General features: G+C 43.4%; 1 protein-coding gene across 1 annotated transcript in view; it reads left to right on the top strand.

Annotated features, from left to right (window-relative positions):
- Nucleotides 1-21,899, top strand: part of LOC124789267 (dipeptidase 1-like) — a 1,467,693-nt gene that overhangs the window by 715,093 nt on the left and 730,701 nt on the right. The window contains exon 5 of the mRNA XM_047256565.1: nucleotides 14,166-14,340. Within this exon, the coding sequence (XP_047112521.1) occupies nucleotides 14,166-14,340 (175 nt within the window). The remainder of the gene's footprint in view (nucleotides 1-14,165; nucleotides 14,341-21,899) is intronic.

The raw sequence follows: 21,899 nt of genomic DNA, 5'->3' as shown, positions 1-21,899 counted from the left end.
CAGTCATATATTGTGGTGAGATGCAGATGATACCGCGTAATCGTTACAATAATCGGCAAAAGGCTCTTCTTCCTATTAAGAGCAAATTGCATTAACGTTGTCCACACAGTACTTTTCTTCCACTATTTCATGTGCCAAATCCTCTATATTTTAACATGAACTGAGACCCAGATATATCCTCGTTTTTAAGTAGTCGCAGTACCACACTATTCTTTAGAAACCACACCGACAACACACTCCACCTTGCACGCAAGTCCGACCACCTTTCGTCCTAGCTAGGCCACTGTGCGATTTCACTTATCTATTCTGTCCGTCGCGTCTTGACTATGCTAGACTGGACAGCAGCTACAAAGGCGGGTGCGTCGCGCTTTCTGCGCAGAGAGAGACTGTGAAGATACGTTGCGATGCTGCCAGTTTCCTTCCGTCAGTTCACGCAGTCATACAGCTGGCGTCGCGCTAGCATAAACATCGTTCCGCGGTGAACTTTAACAACTGCATTCTTAGTAACGAGAATCCTTCCACACAGTATTATATTAATATTGAACTCAATCACAACATTCCCATTCGTATAAAATATAGAGATAGATAATTTCTCTACATTAAGTTCTATATGGTTGAAGACGACAGACCCTGAAAGTAAAGCAGCTGTAAAGAAAAGCATAAAAGAAAACAGGAAAACCACGGTATGTGGTAACAAGGTACATATGCAAATCTTCATGCTCCTTTCAGATTTGTAAAAACTTTCTTAAAAACTCTAATTTATATATATGTAAGTAATAACAAATATTTTTCCTATTACATAACAGAAAGCAAATGAAAGCCCAGCCATGATGAAGAAACCTCAACGAAACGTCTCTCGGTGATAGCACAAAATGAAACAATTGTGTTTTGGTCAAGGTGGATCCCTTCCAAAAGTAAAGTTTATTTGTAAAGCAAACACAGACGGAAGAGCTTCAATCCCTAGGGGATACACACACTATTTTGTCAGTAATCATGAAGCGGCTTCATTCTTTCTTTAAATAATGTCTGTTTAATGTTACGTCTTTTGAACGACAAGGATTTGTTTCGTTAATCTAACGAATTTTTGCGTTGCTTACATTAGGCACCCACAGTGATCGAATACATTTAAAAAGTTTTCAATTTTTAATAATTTGTGACCAATAGAATATCAGAAACAGATCGTTTAATGTGCTACTATAAGCTAATTTTCTTTCATTGTGCAACCTGCTACGGCATTATAGTATGTCTACTTACTTGAACGAAATATGTTTTATGAAGGAAACTGCATCGTTACGAAGTCAAAGATGAAACTTGAGCTACTAATAATTTTTTATGCTGCTGTAGGCACACTCACAGGAAGTCATGAGTAGCAGTAATTGGTATTTACATACTTCACAGCAAGAGACCCACTCCATCGTCTTCTCTATCCGACGTACATGAATCAGACTCCGCAAGGCTTATGACGAATGGTTCCATAACCGAGTCCCTGCCAATTTCCCTGTCGTACTCTTCATCTTGCAGTTTTCTGCGTATCACATGCAAGCTGCCCATGCAGATGCTGTCTAAAGCTGTGAAACGACGAGAATAACTCTGATTTATTGTGATCGTTTCATAGTTTTGGTTACTGATAATAACTTGTCAGCAGTGCCTATGAGTTTAATTTGTACACTACAGCACTGAAGATGATCACTATGTGATTGAAAATCTATTCTGCTGTCAATAAACCATCAAAATTACGGCGTAACGGTGACCTTCCTTCTAATTTCACGTATATGGTCGTTGTGCACACAGAACTCTCTGGAGTCGCCAATCAATTATTTTAATAGTCAGAGAACAAGTTTTATCATTCTCAGTGTTGTTCCAGAATGATATTTAGAAGAGGAGTGTGCGCTGATATGAAACTTTTTGGCAGGTTAAAACTGTGTGCCGGATCGAGACTCGAAGTCAGGGCCTTTGCCCTTCGCGGGCAGGTGCTCTGCCATCTGAGCTACCCAAGCACGACTCACGACCCGTCCTCGCAGCTTCAGTTCCGCCAATACCTCGTCTCCACTCCTGCAGGCCTCGCAGAACTATCACTCCTGGACGAAATGAATGCTAGTTCTGCAAGGAGTGCAGGAAAGTTTCTGTGAAGTTTAGAACGTAGGAGACGAGGTTCTGGCGGAACTGAAGCTGCGAGGACGGGTCGTGAGTCGTGCTTGGGTAGCTCAGTTGTAGAGCACCTGCCCGCGAAGGGCAAAGTTCCTGACTTCGAGTCTCGGTCCGGAACACAGTTTTAATCTGCCAGGAAGTCTGCGTACAGTTCTTTAAAAAAAGGTTAGCTTCTTTTTAGTCATTTAGTAAGTTTAAACTGTACCACCGACTCCTCACGACAGATTTTTTCTGGTTATGTGTGTAGCCGCATTGCACTCAGCGGAACACAGCGGCTAAAACAGATTCGCTTAGAGCAGTTGCACGTCCTTGCATTGCACTGTGCAAGGTTTTCTTTATCTTAGTACTTTGCTGCTGGGCTGCATTTTTTATGTTCATCACTTTGAGCAGTAGTACATTTCCGTTACCACAAATAAGTCACGAAAATTAGTTATGGCCAGTTTCGCATTACTGTCAGGTTACAGTTAAACCATTCAAAGTTAGGTATAGAATTTCCAATTTATCATCAGTTTCAGTTTAGGTAAAATTCAGTTTAAAATAACATTTATGCTGACAGTTTTGTTCTTACAGTGCAGTGTCACACATGCTTATGGATCGTTGAATGCTCGAACTTTTTAGTGTCAGATTGCTTACGTAAATTCACATGCCATTTCAGTATAAACTTTTTCGTTATTTATACTTTCAGATTCGCTTGGTAATTTACTTAGAATGGTTATTCTGTTAGTTTTTTGTGATGGAATTGCAAGTCACAAACTGTGACGTCAGGTTTTTTATCGCTACTCACTGCACTGCACAATACAAGAATTTCACAGAACAATTAGCACAAAGTTTTAAGTTTTCTGATTATTTTGCCTTTTGGGTTTTCTGTTAATTTTGGTAAATATCTATTGAAATACAGTTACACAATTTCAAATACTTTTGGTGACTCATTTAATCAGATAGAGTTCCCGTATTTACATCACGTGCATTGTTCAGGATGACAACACAGACACGCGTAGTTTAAGATAGCAATTCAGTCCAGTACAGTTTTGGTTTACAATAAGGAAAACATTTATATTTTTGAAAAATTACAATGTTTCGTTGCAAATGTACATTATAGTTATTCAGTTGATGATACGTACTAACAAAACATTGAAATACATGGTTTTATATACAGAAAGTAATATTAATATTACAGAAATAACTGAAGGGATAATTAAGAGCCGCTGTGTTGTAGTGTTTAAATCTTTTATTAATGGTACTAGTAATCATGATTTGAACTTCCATCTTGTTGCCCAAATATAATGAAATGACATACTTTATGGCAAGAAGCCAAAACATACAGCTTCTTCCGAGCCACATCACATAACTGAACTTTGGCTCTTTTGAAGCATGTGTAAGTCACAATGTTTTCGTACATTGTTGTCCTGTTTTCTGGTTAACAGGTATATGTCTGCATCTCGCTTACATATTCTATTTATTCCTAAGATATGAATCCTCTCGCGTATGGATTTACACCACATAGGTTTATTACAACTAGACAGTCACTTGGGTGTGACATGTTGTACTACAACCTAATGAGAATCCTTGCTGGTAAGTCCGTGGACACGTAAGAAACAAGGAGTTTGATGACCTACTGCTGTACCTTGGACGACGTTCCGTGTAGCCGTCGCCTCTTCGATCACCTTTTCAAAATTAATGTCATTATCGGCAGTCTTTTGTCCGCTTTGATGACGTGGTAATGGCTGTCCATAGAGTGCCCAGGAGGGGGTGGGGGGTGGCAGCGAGGCCTTTGTCGTGGCCCCTTAGTGTGCTGTGTGGTCAGCCCGATGGGGTGCGCTATGAGAGAACGCCATGGGGTACAGTGTGCAAGTTTCAGACTAACTAATTCCTACTCACCATCAAGATTTTTGATACATGAGGCGTTACGCCAGTATGCATTCCATGCCTCTTGTGATACAGGTCTGAAACAGATGAGCAGAAGAATATTTACATTGCGAGTTAAGGTGTGAAGTTTTATAATCATCGACGCAAATGGGTCTTGTAGTTACGAGAGTGGCATTTCGCTTTTTTACAGTAGATGGCGACCTAACTGTTGTTGTAATACTTGTCACATGTTACTGTTGAAACAATGGCCGACGAATTTGATTACAGTGAGCGTTTAAGGAAAGTATGGAAATGATAGAAATTTCTCGTGTAGTCTTATGTCATTACGAATGCCTCGACTTTCTTCGTTCATCTTCTGGCAATCAATCCAATGATGTCACAGAATGTTTTTCGCAATTTCATTTGCAGAATTTAGTCGTTATTATGTTTTCGCTGGCAATGAATTTCGTGTAGGTAGACCAAAATCAGTTGTTGTTCAAAACACATTGCCGCTGTCTGCCACTTCTTTGAAGGAACTGACGAGTCACTTATTGTGTTCCCTGTGGAATGCGCATAATTTGACCAACCCTAAATAAAAAAGAAAAACAATACTCAAAGAGATTGACCAATCAGATGCTAAATCCTTATAAAAAAAAAAAACCGTAACAGGAGACAAAACTCGAAACGCCAAAAGCTGCTGCATACTTCCGAGAGCGATCTTTTAATAGACGCATGAATTTCTACAAACTGTTACCTGTAAACATTCCTGCATACTTTTTTGAACTGAGACTGCCGTACTCTATGTTATCAGCATTTTCGGAATTTTCTTATTAAACTACGTTGGGTCTTCACCGCCCTTAATCCACTTACCCGGCACATAATGCTGCAGGGAAGGATTGCTTATCGGAAGCTCCACACTGACGCGCGCAAGCAATGCTTCTTCAAATCTGTACATTTAGTTGTCCTCTTCGGTCATTCTATAAAGGCCCAGCAATTAGTACTGCAACACAGTTTTGGTTGAAAAAATAAGGAATTTGTTGGGGGACATGGTGGATTATTCTCGTTTCAGCCCATATGGTCTCATGTACGAGGGTGAGTCAAATGAAAACCTTAAATTTGTAATAACAAATCGAAATTTTGCGCCGTTATCCTGTAAGTTGGTAGGCGTGCTACAAACACCATGCATAATGGGTTGTAGGTGGTAGCATAGTGCAGATGCACACATACCGTCGCAGTATCAGTATAAAGATGGCCGCCCCACTTGCGACTTGCACCAGGGAAGAACAGCGTTCTGTCGTTTGATTTTTCGTAGTGAAGGTCTGAAACCTATTGAAATTCATCGACGAATAAAGGTTCAGTGCGGTGATGCATGTTTGTCACAGCAGAAAGTCAGCGAATGGATTAGGAAGTTCACAAATGGTGTGACTTCAGTGGAAGGTGCTCCTCGTCCAGGTCAGGCGCACCGAGTTGTGACTCCACAGAACATTGCAGCAGTTGAACCCATAGTGAAGGAAAACCGCCGAGTGACACTGAATGACTTTCAGCATGTTAACAGATTAGTCATGGGCCAACACACCACATTGTGCATGATATGCTCCAGTTCCACAAAGTGTCTGCAAGATGAGTGCCGCGGCAGCTGACTCCTGAAATGAGAGAACCACGTGTTGATGTTTGTGAAGAACTTCTTCGGCGCTTTGAACGAGAAGTTGATGGCATCCTTGCAAGAATCGTCACTGGGGACGAAACCTGGGTTCACTTCCACCTACCGGAAACGAAGAGAGCGAACGAGGAATGGCGCCATTCCTCATCACCAAAACCAAAGAAGTTTCGAACAGAACCATCAACAGGGAAAGTTATGCTGTCTCTGTTTTGGGACGAAAAAGGCGTCATTTTGGAGCATTACATGCCTAGAGGGACCACTGTCGCCAGTGCATCATACACAGATCTCCTAAAAAATCATCTCCGGCCTGCAATCAAATGAAAGCGACGTGGATTGCTGTCAGCAGGTGTCCTTTTGCAACATGACGATGCAAGGCCTCACACTGCTCGTATAGCAGTCGCAACAATCACAGACGTGCATTTTGAGGATCTTCCTCATCCACCATACACACCAGACCTTGCCCCAAGTTATTTCGATATGTTTGGACCACTCAAAGGCGCAACGGGAGGAAAGAAGTTCCGTTCTGATGAAGAGGTACGCAACACTGTGCATGAGTGGTTGCGCGGACTACCAAAAGAATTTTTTTCTAAAGGAATTTATGCACTTTGTAAGCGCTGGAGGACTTGCATTGAGCGTGGGTGAGATTATGTTGAAAAGTGATACAGCTTTGTACCACTTCTGCACAATAAATAATATTTTTAAAAAAATTTAAGGTTTTAATTTGACTCACCCTCGTAGTTCGGGTAGGTGACGGCGCTATACGTAACCGTCAAAATGGCGTCGTTAACGGGGGCGCATTCCAAGAAGAGAGCTGTCAATGAGACCTTTCCTTTTTTCATGGAAAACCAGAGGTTTGCAGATACTGACAGACGGTTGGAGAATGTCTGTGGAGACTTGGTAGTGAACGAAAGCACGGTGAGTCGTCTGGCGAGGAATCTGTAATCATCGCAACAAAGTCGCGCGTACCTAACGGACCTCCAGCGTACTGGCCGGCCGCATATAACTGTCAGTCCTGCAATGTTGGGACGTGCGGACACTCTCATTCGAGATGATCGACGGATCGTAATGAAAAGCCTTGCAGCAAAACTGGACATTTATGACATAATCGTCCACGAGTTGACGTACTCTAAGGTGTGTACCCGCTGGGTGACTCGCTGCCTGACAGAACACGCAGAAAGAAACAGAACGGAAAGGAAGTGACAGTCCATGGAGTGGCACCACACCGCCTCTTCTCCGAAGAAAACATTCAAACCCGTACCCTCAGTCGGGAAAGTCACGACTGGTAACATGCTGGGCTTCTGACAGTCCCACTACCAGGCTACGTCCAACTGGTACACAATACGGTCATTAACGCAGTGTAAGCGCTTCCATAATCGTGCGTTGCCGAAGAACGATGGATCCCTCTTCGGACAGATGAGCTGCGATGAAGATGGAGTGGTTCCGGCGACAGCAGGAATTCTGCCGGTTCAGCGGCGGAGAACGACTTCTATCCTAGTGTGCAGTGATACTAAGCTTCGCATTATTTGTCTCATGTGATGCGTGACGTGAAACATAGTTATCTCTCTTCTAGCGACCTCTGTAAACAGCTGGTGGAATTTGATGGCGGACTCTCTCCGTTTGCTGAGTATGCTTCTAAGTCCAACCTCGGTTATTGGAGGAATGTGTAACTTGCAACAGTTGGCGAGTCACAATATACACTGGTGTGCCAACGCTAAGGACGAAAGTAGCTTTCGCATGATGTGTCGCTACCACATAGCATAGCTCTATCAAGCTTGGACGATACGTGGAAATAACTCTTAGTACAGTACAGGACAGAAAGTGAGTGCAAGAAGTACGTGAGGAAACGAACAGAAATAACACTTTTATTCGAAGACAATAATTACATTGCAGTCACTGAAATTCATGGTGGTCCCTTGGACATTACGGAAGGCAGGACATGGTTCTTACCAGGGTATGTGATCACCACAGAGGGCAGTGCAAGTCCTGCGACATGCTGCCACGCTGGACACAGGGTTGGGGACAGGAGTTGGCGAGGACTTGTTGTGGAAGGGCGTCACATTCCTACACCGGTGCGGTTGACAACTGCTGGGTCGAAGTTGGTGCATGTGAAAGCGCTACAGTACGTCTCTCCAACGCGTCCCATACGTGCTCCATGGAATTAAAGTCAGGGAAACGGGCGGGCAGACATTTGCCACATATCCTTTCGTATCAAGAGCTCCTACTCAAGTGTAATTAGATGCGATCGCGCATTATCATGCATGAAAACGAAGCAGGGCCAAAAGTACACCTAAAAAGACACACACTGGGAAGGAGTACAGTGTCGCAATAACGTTCGCAGGTGACTGTAGTGTGTTCAAAGATTTGGAGATCAGTTGGTCCCTGCAACACAGTGCCTGCCCACAACATAACATCAGTACTCCCACTAGTCTCCACGCAGAAAGATTACCCCCGTGTAGTCTCCTGGACCGAAACGATCATGTTCGACAATGTCCAAAGGTGTTTTACGTGTTTCATCCTCTCGCCATAAGAGAGAATGTCTAGAACTACTGCTCAGACGGAAACACACAGGAAGAGCACGTGACTCTCTTAGACTGAAGCTGCTCTCACCCAGGAAGAGCATGACACTCTCTCAGACTGAAGCTGCTCTCACCCAGGAAGAGCATGTGACTCTCTCAGACTGAAGCTGCTCTCACCTAGGAAGAGCAAATGACTCTGCTCAGACTGAAGCTGCTCCCACCCAGGAAGAGCACCTGACCGTGCTCAGGCCGAAGCTGCTCTCACCCAGGAAGAACACCTGACTTCACTCCTCGATGGTGCTACCTCTATGCTCTTGGCAACATCAGAAATTTTTCCACCGATGTGCTGGTGTGAAAGAAACGCAAAGTACTCGTAGTGGTCTCCAGGCTGGGAGACTTCTCCCATGTAGTGTCCATACCACTTTGGAACGTGAGACTGTTTGCCGTGCAGGTCTGTTGAACGCGGTTGTAGCTGCATCCGCTGTTTGACGCTGGTACCTTCTAGCCTACTGCACAATGCACCGCTCATCTGCTGCTGTAGTTGACTGAGGCTGACCAAGTCCTATTCTTCAGGCAGAAGTGACTGTGATTCGGAATACCCCCAAGGCGTGTGAAAAAAATGCTATTAGCAATATCAAACACCCGAGCCACACTCGTCGCACTCGTTCTTCTTACAGTTTGCCAACGACTCTTCCAAAAATGAAGAACACCACCATACAGTACCGTAACTGCGCGCCGATGGACACACACTATCTTTCTCGTTCATCCAATTGCCTCGTGTTGTGGAGCACACCCTATTTGCCGCTGTAGTCATTCTGGCCTCACGCCATGTGACGTCCAATACTCTGTGCACGACTTGGAGGCTTCTGGCAGAACGGTCCCGCACTTCATTCGTTTCCACCGAGTAATTAATACATTATATTACTTAAGTTGGCATGAGCAGTGAATTTGACTGACAAAAACGGAAGTAATGCGAAAATTCCCATATTCATCTTATATATCAGATAATAACTTTCTTTTGTTCGCATATGTAGAACAAAAAACTGTGGACAGTCATTTTCATAATGTGATCTACATCTACATACATACTCCGCAAGTCAATTTACTCGTACCTTGCGTGGTGGAGGATACGCCGCACAACTACTAGTAATTTCCTTATCCTGTTCCACCCTCACTTGGGGTTAGAGGAAAACGACTATGTACAATCCTCTGTATGAGCCCTAATGTCTCGCATTTTGTCTTCGTGGTCCTTACGCGTAATGTATGTTGGCGGCAGTAAAATCTTTATGTAGTCATCTTAAAATTTCGGTTCTTTAAATTTTCTCGAAGAGAATTTCGCCTTCACTCAAGGGATTCCCATGTGAGTTCACGAACCACCTCCGTAACACTTGCGTGTTTTTCGATCCTAACGGTAACAAATCTACGAGGGTCACTCTTCATTCCGCATGTGTGAAAGTTTTACAGTTTGTAGATACATCCTTCCCGTTTGTTTTCAAACTCAGTTCAACCTGTTCCCGTGAGTGGCGCCGTCACAGCATGTCTTCAAGATGGCTGCTACACTTGACGTTCGTCAGAAGCAACGTGCTGTCATAGAATTCCTGTGCTGTGAAAACGAGACAGTGGGAAACATCCACAAGAGGTTGAAAAAGGTGTATGGAGATGCTGCTGTCGATCGCAGTACAGTTAGTCGGTGAACAAGCAGGTTACGTGATGTAAGCGGGCACGGCAATATTGAGAATTGTCCTCGCAGCGGTAGGCTTCGTACTGCACACACTCCAGACAATGTGCAGAGAGTTAACGAATTAGTGACTGCTGACAGACGCATCACACTGAAAGAATTGTCACGCTACGTTGGGATAGGGGAAGGAATTGTTTGCAGAATACTGAAAGTGTTGGCGTTAAAAAAGGTTGGTACCAAGTGGGTTCCCAGGATGTTGACAGTGGCTCACAAAGAAACAAGAAAAACGGTATGCAGCGAACTTTTGGAACAATACGAGAATGGTGGACACGAATTTCTTGGAAGAATTGTGACATGTGGTGAAACATATCTCCATCATTTTTCACCAGAGACGAAGAGGCAATCAATGGAGTGGCATCATGCAAATTCACCCAAGAAAAAATAATTCAAAACCACACCTTCTGCTGGAAGAGTTGTGGCTACGGTGTTTTTCGATTCCAAAGGACTCTTGCTTGTGGACACCATGCCAAGTGGAACCACCATAAATTCTGATGCATATGTGACGACACTGAAGAAACTTCAAGCTCGACTGATTCGTGTTCGACCACATCGGCAAAATCAGGATGTGTTGCTGTTGCACGACAATGCACGGCCACATGTCAGTCAAAAAACCATGGAAGCGATCACAAAACTCCGATGGACAACACTGAAACACCCGCCTAACAGTCCTGACCTGGCTCCATGTGACTATCATCTCTATGGGAAACTGAAAGACTTTCTTCGTGTAACAAGGTTTGAAGATGATGACTCTACATCTACATCTACATTTATACTCCGCAAGCCACCCAACGGTGTGTGGCGGATGGCACTTTGCGTGCCACTGTCATTACCTCCCTTATCTCTTCCAGTCGCGTATGGTTCGCGGGAAGAACGACTGTCCGAAAGCCTCCGTGCGAGCTCGAATCTCTCTAATTTTACATTCGTGATCACCTCGGGAGGTATAAGTAGGGGGCAGCAATATATTCGACACCTCATCCAGAAACGCACCCTCTCGAAACCTGGCGAGCAAGCTACACCGCAATGCAGAGCGCCTCTCTTGCAGAGTCTGCCACTTGAGTTTGCTAAACATCTGCGTAACGCTATCACGGTTACCAAATAACCCTGTGACGAAACGCGCCGCTCTTCTTTGGATCTTCTCTATCTCCTCCGTCAACCCGATCTGGTACGGATCCCACACTGATGAGCAATATTCAAGTATAGGTAGAACGAGTGTTTTGTAAGCCACCTCCTTTGTTGATGGACTACATTTTCTAAGGACTCTCTCAACGAATCTCAACCTGGTATCCGCCTTACCAACAATTAATTTTATGTGATCATTCCACATCAAATCGCTCCCTTGTGCACGCTGCCAAACAGTGGCTCCAACAGGTTGGTCCAGAATTTTGCCGTGCGGCTATACAGGTGCTGGTTCCAAGATGGCGTAAGGCAGTTGAGAGGGATGGAAATTATGTGGAAAAATGAAAATATCGTTTCTAAAGGATGTGTATACACACTGTAAAACGTTCAAACATGTAGAATAAAACATGGATTTAAAAAGAAATAGTGTGCATTTCTTTTGGAGTGACTCTCGTAGTACCTCGCTCTGGAATTGCTTCGACGTGTCCCTTGAATCCGACCTGATGCACTTCCCAAACACTCCAGCAGTACTCAAGAACAGGTCGAACTAGCGTCCTGTATGCGGTATCCTTTACAGATGAACCACACTTTCCTACAATTCTCCCAATAAACGGAAGCCATTTGCCTTTCTTACCACAATCCTCACGCGCTCGGTCCATTTCATACCGCTTTGCAACGTTATGCCCAGATATTTAAAGGAAGTGACTGAGTCAAGCAGGACACTGCTAATGCTGTACCAGAACATTATGGGTTTGTGTTTGTTTTACTATAATTCCAGTGTTGGAACCCAATATTTACCTATAATCAAGTTATTAATTTCGGTCAGTAGTGACCATGTTTATACCCGAGTAAAACCGTGTTGCATTACACGTATCACACTATTACATGTGACGGTTAAACAGTGTGATACGTGTAAAGCAACACGGTTTTACTCAGGTCTGCAGGTGGTCATTAGCGACCGAATTTAATAACCTGATTACAAATAATCACTGTGATCCAAGAGTGTGATTATAGTGAAGCAAATATTTTCCTGCATCCTTCGAAACGTTTTCGTGACTATGTCACAAGTTGTAATCTGGCTTTGTTTTTCCTACACATCCGAATTCATTTAGGTTTTTCTAGATTTAGAGCTGGTTGCCATTCATCGCACCAGCTAGAAACTTTGTGTACTTTATCTTACGTCCATTTACAGCCATTCAATTTCGACACTTACCGTAAAGCACATCATCATTAGCAAACAGCCGCTCATTACTGCCCACCGTCCCCGCCAGGTCATATATGTACATACTAGAAAGTAACAGCGGTCCTGTTACACTTCCCTGGGGCACTCCTGACTATACCCTTATATCTGATGAACACTCGTCGTCGAGGCCAACATATTGGGTTCTGTTACTTAAGAAGTCTTCCAGCCACTCTCATAAGTGGGAACCTAATCCATATGCTCTTACCTTCGTTAACAGTCTGCAATGAGTCACCGTGTCAAATGCTTTCCAGATATCTAGAGATAAGGAATGTATCAAATTTAAAACTTCCCCGGTGTACAGAATGTTCTATGTGAAGCCTTTATCTATATGGAACATTAAAATCTTGACGACGTATAAGTTGAATTAGGATCGGCGTTATCCAACTAAATGCATAACGAACCTGACAAGTGAAAATCTTGTCTTAGAAATTCTGCTGTTATTCTGAAACATACTTCTCTCCAGTATGAGGTGGAATCGTTGACTGAAGTATCACAACGGACCTTGACGATTTTAATGAAATAACAACATCCATGCACGAATATTGTATAACATTATCTGTGTACATTGTCTCCAAACAAACTGGTAGAGGCAGAAATCTCCACATCTCAAAATCTTAAGATGTTACTTAGACTGCAGGTCCTCATAATTAATAGCAGGCTTATCTCATACTTGTTACATTTGATAATGGTGACGGAGTTTCACCAAAACTAGTCATGTAAACTTTCTGTAATATACTGCGACTATGGAAAGAGTACTGCACTGAGGTCAAATACACTACTGGCCATTAAAATTGCTAGACCAAGAAGAAATGCAGATGGTAAACGGGTATTCATTGGACAAATATATTGTACTAGAACTGATATGCGATTACATTTTCACGCAATTTGGGTGCATATGTCCTGAGAAATCAGTACCCAGAACAACCACCTGTGGCCGAAATAACGCCCTTGATACGCCTGGGCATTGAGTCAAACAGAGCTTGGATGGAGTGTACAGGTACAGCTGCCCATGCAGCTTCAACACGATACCACAGTTCATCAAGAGTAGTGACTGGCGTATTGTGACGAGCCAGTTGCTCGGCCACCGTGCACCGATGTTCGTCGCAGTAGCTCTTGTCTGTGATGCAGCGTCAAGGGTAACCGCAGTCATGGTCTCCGAGCTGATAGTCCATGCTGCTACAAACGTCGTCGAACTGTTCGTGCAGATGGTTGTTGTCTTGCAAACGTCCCCATCTGTTGACTCAGGGATCGAGACGTGGCTGCACGATCCGTTACAGCCATGCGGATAAGATTTGTGTCATCCGGACCTCTAGTGATACGTTGGGATCCAGCACGGCGTTCCGTATTACCCTCCTGAACCCACCGATTCCATATTCTGCTAACAGTCACTGGATGTCGACCCACGCGAGCAGCAATGTCGCGATACGATAAACCGGAATCGCGATAGGCTACAACCCGACCTTTATCAAAGTCGGAAACGTGATGGTACGCATTTCTCCTCCTTACACGAGGCATCACAACAACATTTCTCCAGGCAACGCCGGTGAGCTGCTGTTTGTGTATGGGAAGTCGGTTGGAAAATTTCCTCGTATCAGCACGTTGTAGGTGTCGCCACCGGTGCCAACGTTCTGTGAATGTTCTGAAAAGCTAATCATTTGCATATCACAGCATCTTTTTCCTGTCGGTTAAATTTCGCGTCTGTAGCACGTCATCTTCGTGGTGTAGCAATTTTAATGAACAGTAGTGTAAATTAGAAAGAAACTTATATGCACTTGCGCTCCTTGAGTGAGGCATGTCTAATTACAAAATGTGTGCGTTTCTTTTTTGAGAGACGTTATAGCTCGGAGTCTCTGGACCCCTGGTGGTGACCGGTGGCGGTGGCCTTGTGCTTGTCCGCAGTGCTGGAGCTGGACTACAAGCAGTGGCTGGCGCTGTGCGGGCTGCTGATCGTGGCGGCGGCGCTGGGCGTCGGCGTCGGCGTCCCGCTGGCCCTGGAGCTGCGCTCCTCGCGGCTGCTGGAGGCCCGGCTCCAGGTGGTGCGCCGCATCCTGCGAGAGGTGCCGCTCATCGACGGGTACGTCTGTCTGTCCGTCTGTGTCTGTGTGTGTCTATGTGTCTGTTGTCTGTCTGTCTGTGTGTGTGTGTGTGTGTGTGTGTGTGTGTCTGTCTGTCTGTCTGTGTGTATCTGTCTGTCTGTCTGTCTGTCTGTGTGTGTGTCTGTCTGTCTGTCTGTGTGTGTGTGTGTCTGTCTGTCTGTCTGTCTGTGTGTGTGTGTGTCTGTCTGTCTGTGTGTCTGTGTGTGTCTGTCTGTGCGCGTCTGTCTGTCTGTCTGTGTGTGTGTCTGTCTGTGTGTGTGTGTGTGTGTGTGTGTGTGTGTGTGTGTGTGTGTGTGTGTGTGTGTGTGTGTGTCTGCGTGTGTCTGTCTGTCTGTCTGTGTGTCTGTCTGTCTGTGTGTGTCTGTCTGTCTGTCTGTCTGTGTGGCCGCCGGCGCTGCGCTGTGAGCGCGGCACCTGCTGAGGCGCGAGGACGGTTCCTCGTCATGTGGCAGACGATACACTGCACACTGCATAGCGCGCGCCACACCAAGCCAGTGTTAACCACCTTCTGTCCTGTGCTAATCACATGTTCCCTCATGTTGACTCCTACATGTACGTCTACAGCATTGCACTGCAATTCACACTTACGTGTTTGGCATACAGGGTGCGCGAAATAGAATAGCACTGGAGGATATTACATGCACATTAAGACTAGGCTGGGCTGACTGTCCCCGTCCGAACAGGCCTTGAAGGCCCTACGGTACCGACCGACTGCCGTGTCATCCTCAGAACACAGCTGACACTGCATGTGGATGTGGAGGGCATCGTGGTCAGCATACCGCTCTCCCCGCCGTTGTCAGTTTTCGTGACCAGAGCTGCTACTTCCTATCAAGTAGACCCTCGATTGTCCTCGCCAGCGCTAAGTGCAGCCCGCTTGCCAATGGCGTTCGGCAGACCGGACGGTTACCTATCTAAGTGGTGGCCAAGCCCCACAGCGCTTTACTTCTATCATCTAACGGGACCTGTGTTACCACTGCGGCAAGTCTGTTGGCCTGTCTGTCTTAATACGCATGGAATATTTTTCGGGGCAGTTTTACTAGGGCATGCTGAAAAGTAATGCCTAAGAGTTTTTCGCCAGAAACTCTTAAACATTTTTAAGCAAAACAGAGGTCACCAGCATTCTGCCTATTTATTCTTCTCGTCTACACATTTCTCGACATTGTCACTCCGGTTACCAATACATTTCTCCCGACGAGGAACCAGTCTGTTGATACCGTCACTGTAGCATGTTTCACTTTCTTAACGGAGCCAAAAATTCACCTCTGTTTGCACCAATTCATCACTATCAAGCTGAAGTCCTCGAAAATATTCTTTGAGTTTTGAAAACAGATGGAAATCGGATGGCGCCAAGTCTGGACTGTATGGAGGCTGATCGGTGAGAGCGAATCCAAGGCGTCGACCATTGTTGCAAATTTCGCAGCGTTCCTGTGTCGTCTGTCAAAGTCATACTCTAAGGGAGGCCGCTTCATGTGTGAACCAACTCTTCGAATTCGAAATCCCGCCACAGCACTGGTTTCTCAGCCGGCTGCGGTGGCCGTGCGGTTCTAGGCGCTTCATTCCGGAACCGCGGGACTGCTACGGTCGCAGGTTCGAATCCTGCCTTGGGCATGGATGTGTGTGATGTCCTTAGGTTAGTTAGGTTTAAGTAGTTCTAAGTTCTAGGGGACTGACGACCTCAGAAGTTAAGTCCCATAGTGCTCAGAGCCATTTCAACCATTTTGAACTTGTTTCTCACGCACGGACGTAGTTACATTACACACTCCATTTTAAACGCTACATTTACGAGGCCTCTAGCGACAGACGGCTGCAAATATGTACACATCTATACAAATAAAAATGTATATGTACACATCTATAGAAATAAAAATGTAAATGTTCGTTTCTTCAATATCGTGGTTCTCCGAAAGTTCTTGCCTGACATTTTAGAAATTTCGACACAACGTTGACTTCGTGAAACGTTGTGAGCAAATAGGGAGTCTTATTATTTATTTATTGTTTTGTGTTTAGAAGTCTACTAAGAATCTCAATTTACTGTAAAAGTAATCAAGGCTCAAGGTCAGACAGAGGGACGAAGACGAAATGGACAGAGGAGTGGGAGGAATTGGACATATAAAATGGAAAGAGGTGAAGGACAGACAGAGGAGGCAGAAGGAGATGGAGAGATAGGAGAAAAGAAAACGGTCGAGAGAGAAAGGGAAGAGGAGGTGATGGGCGGAGAGATGAGGAGAAAGAGAGGGCAGAAGGAGGGAGAATGGGCAGAGAGGAAGATTGGTGGAGGAGAACATGGGCAGAGAAACGAGAAGGTGGTAGACAGAGAGAAAGGGAGCAAGGAGAGTATGGACAAAGAAAGCGGGAGTGGCAGATGGACAGGGGAGGGGAAAAAAGGAGATTAGTTCATATATTCAATTCCCATACATATTAAAAACGTGTGATTTCACTTTTCTTTCGTTTCCCCCTAAGGAGATCGAGCCACAGCAAACTGTGGCCGGGTGCAGCTAGTAAAGAAAAAAAGTGAACCACAATGACGTATGTTTTACTTAAAGAGCTTTAAGAGCTCTCACACAAAGAATTCGGAAGCATAACTTTTCAGCACGGCCTGGTATTTTTGCCACCCTGTACAACCACATTCACAGTATTTCTCTAGCTTACCATTTTCGAATAAAATGTGGCAAAAATTAACGCCTAAATTTTCCGTGTGATCTATGTTTTCTCTTGTTTCATTACGATGGTCATTTCTCCATATGTGGATGAGAGCCAACAACATTTTTTTGCATTCGGAGGAGAGAGTTATTGATTGAAATTGTAGGAAAAGATCTCGCCGAAAGAAAACGCCTTTATTTTAATGATTGCCACCCTCATACATCGTACTATATATGTCACTCTCTCTCCCCTAGTTTGCGATAGTACAAAAACGAGCTGCCCTTCTTTCAACCTTTTCGACATCATCCGTCAGTTGTGTCTCGTAAGGACCCCATGCCACATATCAACACTACAGAAAAGGCAGACAAGCGTAATGTAGGCGATATCTTTACTAGATATGTTGTGTGTTCCGCCAGTAAAGCGCACTCTTCGTTCTCCATCCACACATTTTTGTCATACTTCTAATTTAAGTTGTTCGTAATTTTAATTAGTAGCTATTTATTTGAATCGTCAACTGTTAAGTTTGAGTGATTTAAAGCAAAACCAAAAAATGACGGATGTTTTAAGTAGAGTGTTGTACCTATAAGCTAGTGTACCTAGGAACACACGCTGTTTTTAGGTCGCTATTTCAGTCTACTGACTGATTTTCAAGTGGCTTGAAGGAACACGCACTAGTGGCTATTATAAGTACTTTCTGCTCATTTTCTACAGTTTTTATTGTTGTAGCGCTTGAGGTTGCATTTTGTGCAGCATTTGTACGAAATTTAGAGTTCTGCACATTTAACTCTAAAACTATGTGGAATGCATTGTTAACTGTTCTGTTACGTATTTTATGGCAAGTAAAATTCTACACATTTTTAAAGCTCGCTGTACAATATGTCGACAGTAAAGCCATACTTCGTCGGTCGTGCACATCTTCTACCTTGAAACAGAAGAAGATCTTTCACCATAGAACACGTGATATTCGCAAATTGCTTGAGTTTCGTTAGTGTCTTAATAGTTTTACCCACCTTGAAAATGGGAATTTCTGTTATTTCCCAATCACTTCAATTCCAAAATGCATTTAAGTTGTAATTCACTTTGTTTAATCTGAGTTATTGGTGTGTATCAGAGTAATAATGTACCAGATAGACGACAAAATACACCCTTAACAAAATATTCTCGATTGAAACGCATTTAAATTTCACTAGAATATTTGTTCCCAGGTACATGAAGATAATATACCTTGCAACATATCTTTATAGTTGGAAAAACCTTAATTTTTCAGAGTAATGTTTCTAATTAAAAAAAACAGAACATAAAAAATGAATGTCATGATTTGAAAGCTGAATAAGAAAATATATGAAACCTCTGTTACATTGCTGACTAGAGGCAAAGTCTCAAAAGTGTGCCTAGGAACAACACTCTCCCCTACTCATGTGGAGTACCTCACACTTTTGATTGTTCTGGGACATTTGTCAATCAGCCAACTACGCAGACGTGTTTTCGATCATTCTGCAATTCTCTTTGATCCTCTGACGATTTACTAGACGGTAAACGCCGATATCATCTGCCTACAATCCTAGAGAGGCGTTCAGATTGTCTCGTAGGTAGTTATATAGATGAAGAACACTAGAGGTCCAACCAGGCTTCTGTGGGGAACCCGTATTTACCTTTCTTTTCACTAATTAGCTTTCCATCAGTCACTATGAATTGTTACCTTACTTAATGAAATCACTAATCAAGTTGCATTACTGCTGCGATATTCCGTAAGCTCGCAATCTACTCGTAGTTTGAAGAAACTCGTGAGGAACTGTGTCAAAGCGTACCGGAAGTCCAGAAATATGGAATCAGCTTATGATTCCCTGTTGATTGCACTCGTAGTCCGTGTGAATAAGGATACAGTTCTGTTTCACGAGAACAATATTTTCTGAATCGATGCTGGATATTTATCAATAGGTCGTTTCCTTCTATGTATTTCGTAAAGGTGCAACAATGTATGTGATACGAAGTCCTGCAAGAAATCAGATTCACTGATATTGGTCTATAATTCTCCAAATTACATCTGTTTCCTTTCTTGTGTAATGGTGCCACCTGCCAGCTTTACAGACTTTAAATACGGAACGTCCAGCGAGCGATCTGTTATGTATGAGTGCTAAAAATGGAGCTTTCTAAGGAATATTTGCCTTTATTCAGTGAATTACGTTACTACGCTAAGCCGAAGGTAAGTGCTTCCAAAATATTTAAGTTGTCAGCTGTTCCTGATTCGAATTCTAGTATACTTACTACATTTTTTGCGGTGAAAGAATGTCGGAAACTGTGTTCAGTAACTCCTATTTCATGTCACTGTTGTCGGTTGCACTACCACTGCTAAGATGCATTTACATGCCACGTTACTCGTGGTAGCAGGAGAATGGGAGCACAGTTTTCTGCGGTTACAGCTTCTCTAAATTTAACCATCAAGTGTCTCGTGAGAACTACGTCGTCATTCATCCAGGGCTTGCTATTTAAGGTCCCCGTGTATCTCTGTTACACCATATGCTGAGTCTCAGCTGCTTTATAACATTCCTGGCAGCAAGCCTCTGAACTCGTCCGCTATCTCTTGTCATGCCTGCTTCATAAGGACGCTGTAGCAATGCTCCTGAACTGGCCGCCCTAGGATCTTGTAAGTAATTTCGTTTGAAGATGCACTGTACTTCCCCGGAACCCTTCCAATACATCTGAGCCTTCCATTCGCATCCTCTAATGCTAATTTACGTGATCGTCCCATTTCGTATTTCTTCTTAGAATTACTCCTAAATAATTAAACGATATGAAGTGCTGAATAGTCTTGTAATCACATGCTGTGGATCCTTTCTGTTTCCTGTGGCGTCATCTTACACTCACTGACACACAGAAAGAGCTGTCATCCCTTACACCAAGTGAAAATCTACTCCAAATCTTTCACAATCTCTTACGGTTGCCCAACAACTCTGGGTGAGTAGTAATCGTATCCCTTTTTTAGGTCGTTTAACGTTTTCAGTACATTGTTGGTTTTTCTGAATTTTATGAAAAACGTTTCAAAAATCATCCAACGTAAAACATTGTTTCCTGTGTAAAAATATCAAGTTTTATGAATGTTGCAATTAAGTGCAATGCTGTAATCAAAATGTGGTTTTCGAACCATCTTTCCCTGTCTGTTGTTAGACAACAGCAAATTTTTCGTAGCAAGTTCTCTCGGTTAGCCAAGAGAAGGTAACAGTTTCTTCACATGTTCCAGTGTGCTCTTCGTAAATTCTTTGCGTTACATAGTCCAAATTATCCGTGACACCAGATTACTAAACTGCTCGCTGTTAATTTATCATAAGAATCTTTCTTTATGCATCTATCATCGTTTTGTTTATCTTGAACGCAGACTCAGAGCTGAGTTGTCTTCATACCTTCTCTGTGTTTCATTTTAAGTACGATTTCGTTGGCTTGCCCAGAAAGCCAATGCTACTGTGGATATCAATATTTTGGCTCTTCTACTTTTACTCCTTTTCTAAAATTACCCTCGCTTTCTTTGTTGACCCTTATAAAACACACGACCCATGGTGGCGGTCTCACAGTGTACCTCTGTCTTGTACCCTCAAGAGGTTTACGTTTCTCACTTCCCTTTTTTATTTTCATCATGGTCTATATATTTATTTTAAATGACAATTATATGTGAATGGTGATGAGAAATAGTCTAAAATATTGTAAGGGTGTTGCAGGTTAGGCTGTGCTGAAAAGTAATTGTCATGAAAAATTTCGACAAATTGCACCATTTGCGATTTCATTAGCACTGAAGTTAGCCAGTCAGCTCGTTGTGCGTTCAAATTCAAGCAGCCTGCCAGAGACCGTGTCACCAAACGCGTTCTACGTTTTTTGTTTTTTTTTTTTTTTGTTTCTTGTAACTGAAGCCTATCACTTTCGAAAGAGACACATTTTAGCTGGTAATGAGCATTTGAACAAGTGGTAATTCACGGGCACGCAAATGTTTGTTCATTACCACAGTTTAGCCCGTGCAAGTGACTGAATTTCCAAGCTGAACGACTCACTCTGCTAACGGCAATGTTAATTAAATCGGCAGAATTTATCTAATTTTTTTCGTAACGATTATTTCTCAGCACAAACTACCCTGCAGCGTTTTTACAAAGTCTTCAGACCATTTTTCACCACCCTGTATATAGTTGAAAATGTATGTATAATTGCCATTCCAGTATAATTGTCACTTAAAATAACTGTCCACAGTGTGGTGAAAATAAAAAAGGAAAGAGGAAAAAGGGAACCTCTTCAAGATACAAGACAGAGATACAGTGTGTGAGCACAAAGATGTCATGAATGTTGTAGCGACAACGAAGACAGACGACGATAATTACAGAACAGGAGTAAAAGCAAAAATAACCGAAATATCTGTAATCACAGTAGTAGCAGGGGCCGTTGGTTTTAAACACACCGGAGTCATCGAAGTGGCGTTCAGTTTGAAAGACTTTCACCAGGTCTTGGTGCCAACAAGGTTTCTTAGTGTCTTTCTGTGAAAGCAAAGGAAATCGTACTGGAAATAAAATACAGAGGGGTATGGAGGCTACTCCCACTCCAGCCACGTATGCTGAGCAAGAAAATTGATTGTTTAAACGCCTCTGCGCGTGCTGTAATTTGTTTAATCTTGTGTGTGTGTGTGTGTGTGTGTGTGTGTGTGTGTGTGTGTGTGTGTGTGTGTGTGTGAATGTGATCCTTACTGATGCGATACATAGGGAGTTGCAGCGTATTCCTATATCACTCACACAAAACCTGTTGTTAATTTTGTAATCTTGGTGAGCAAGCTTTCACAGGATAATAGGCGTCTTATGTTCTAGCACCTTGCTTGCTGCGGAGGATGGCCACACAAACAAACTTTTTAAAACTGTGACAACTCGTG

Source organism: Schistocerca piceifrons, chromosome 3, assembly GCF_021461385.2.
Source record: "Schistocerca piceifrons isolate TAMUIC-IGC-003096 chromosome 3, iqSchPice1.1, whole genome shotgun sequence".
NCBI classification, from domain to species: Eukaryota; Metazoa; Arthropoda; class Insecta; order Orthoptera; family Acrididae; genus Schistocerca; species Schistocerca piceifrons.
Note: the sequence above shows the minus strand (reverse complement) of the source record. Positions and strands in the feature narration are given on the sequence as shown.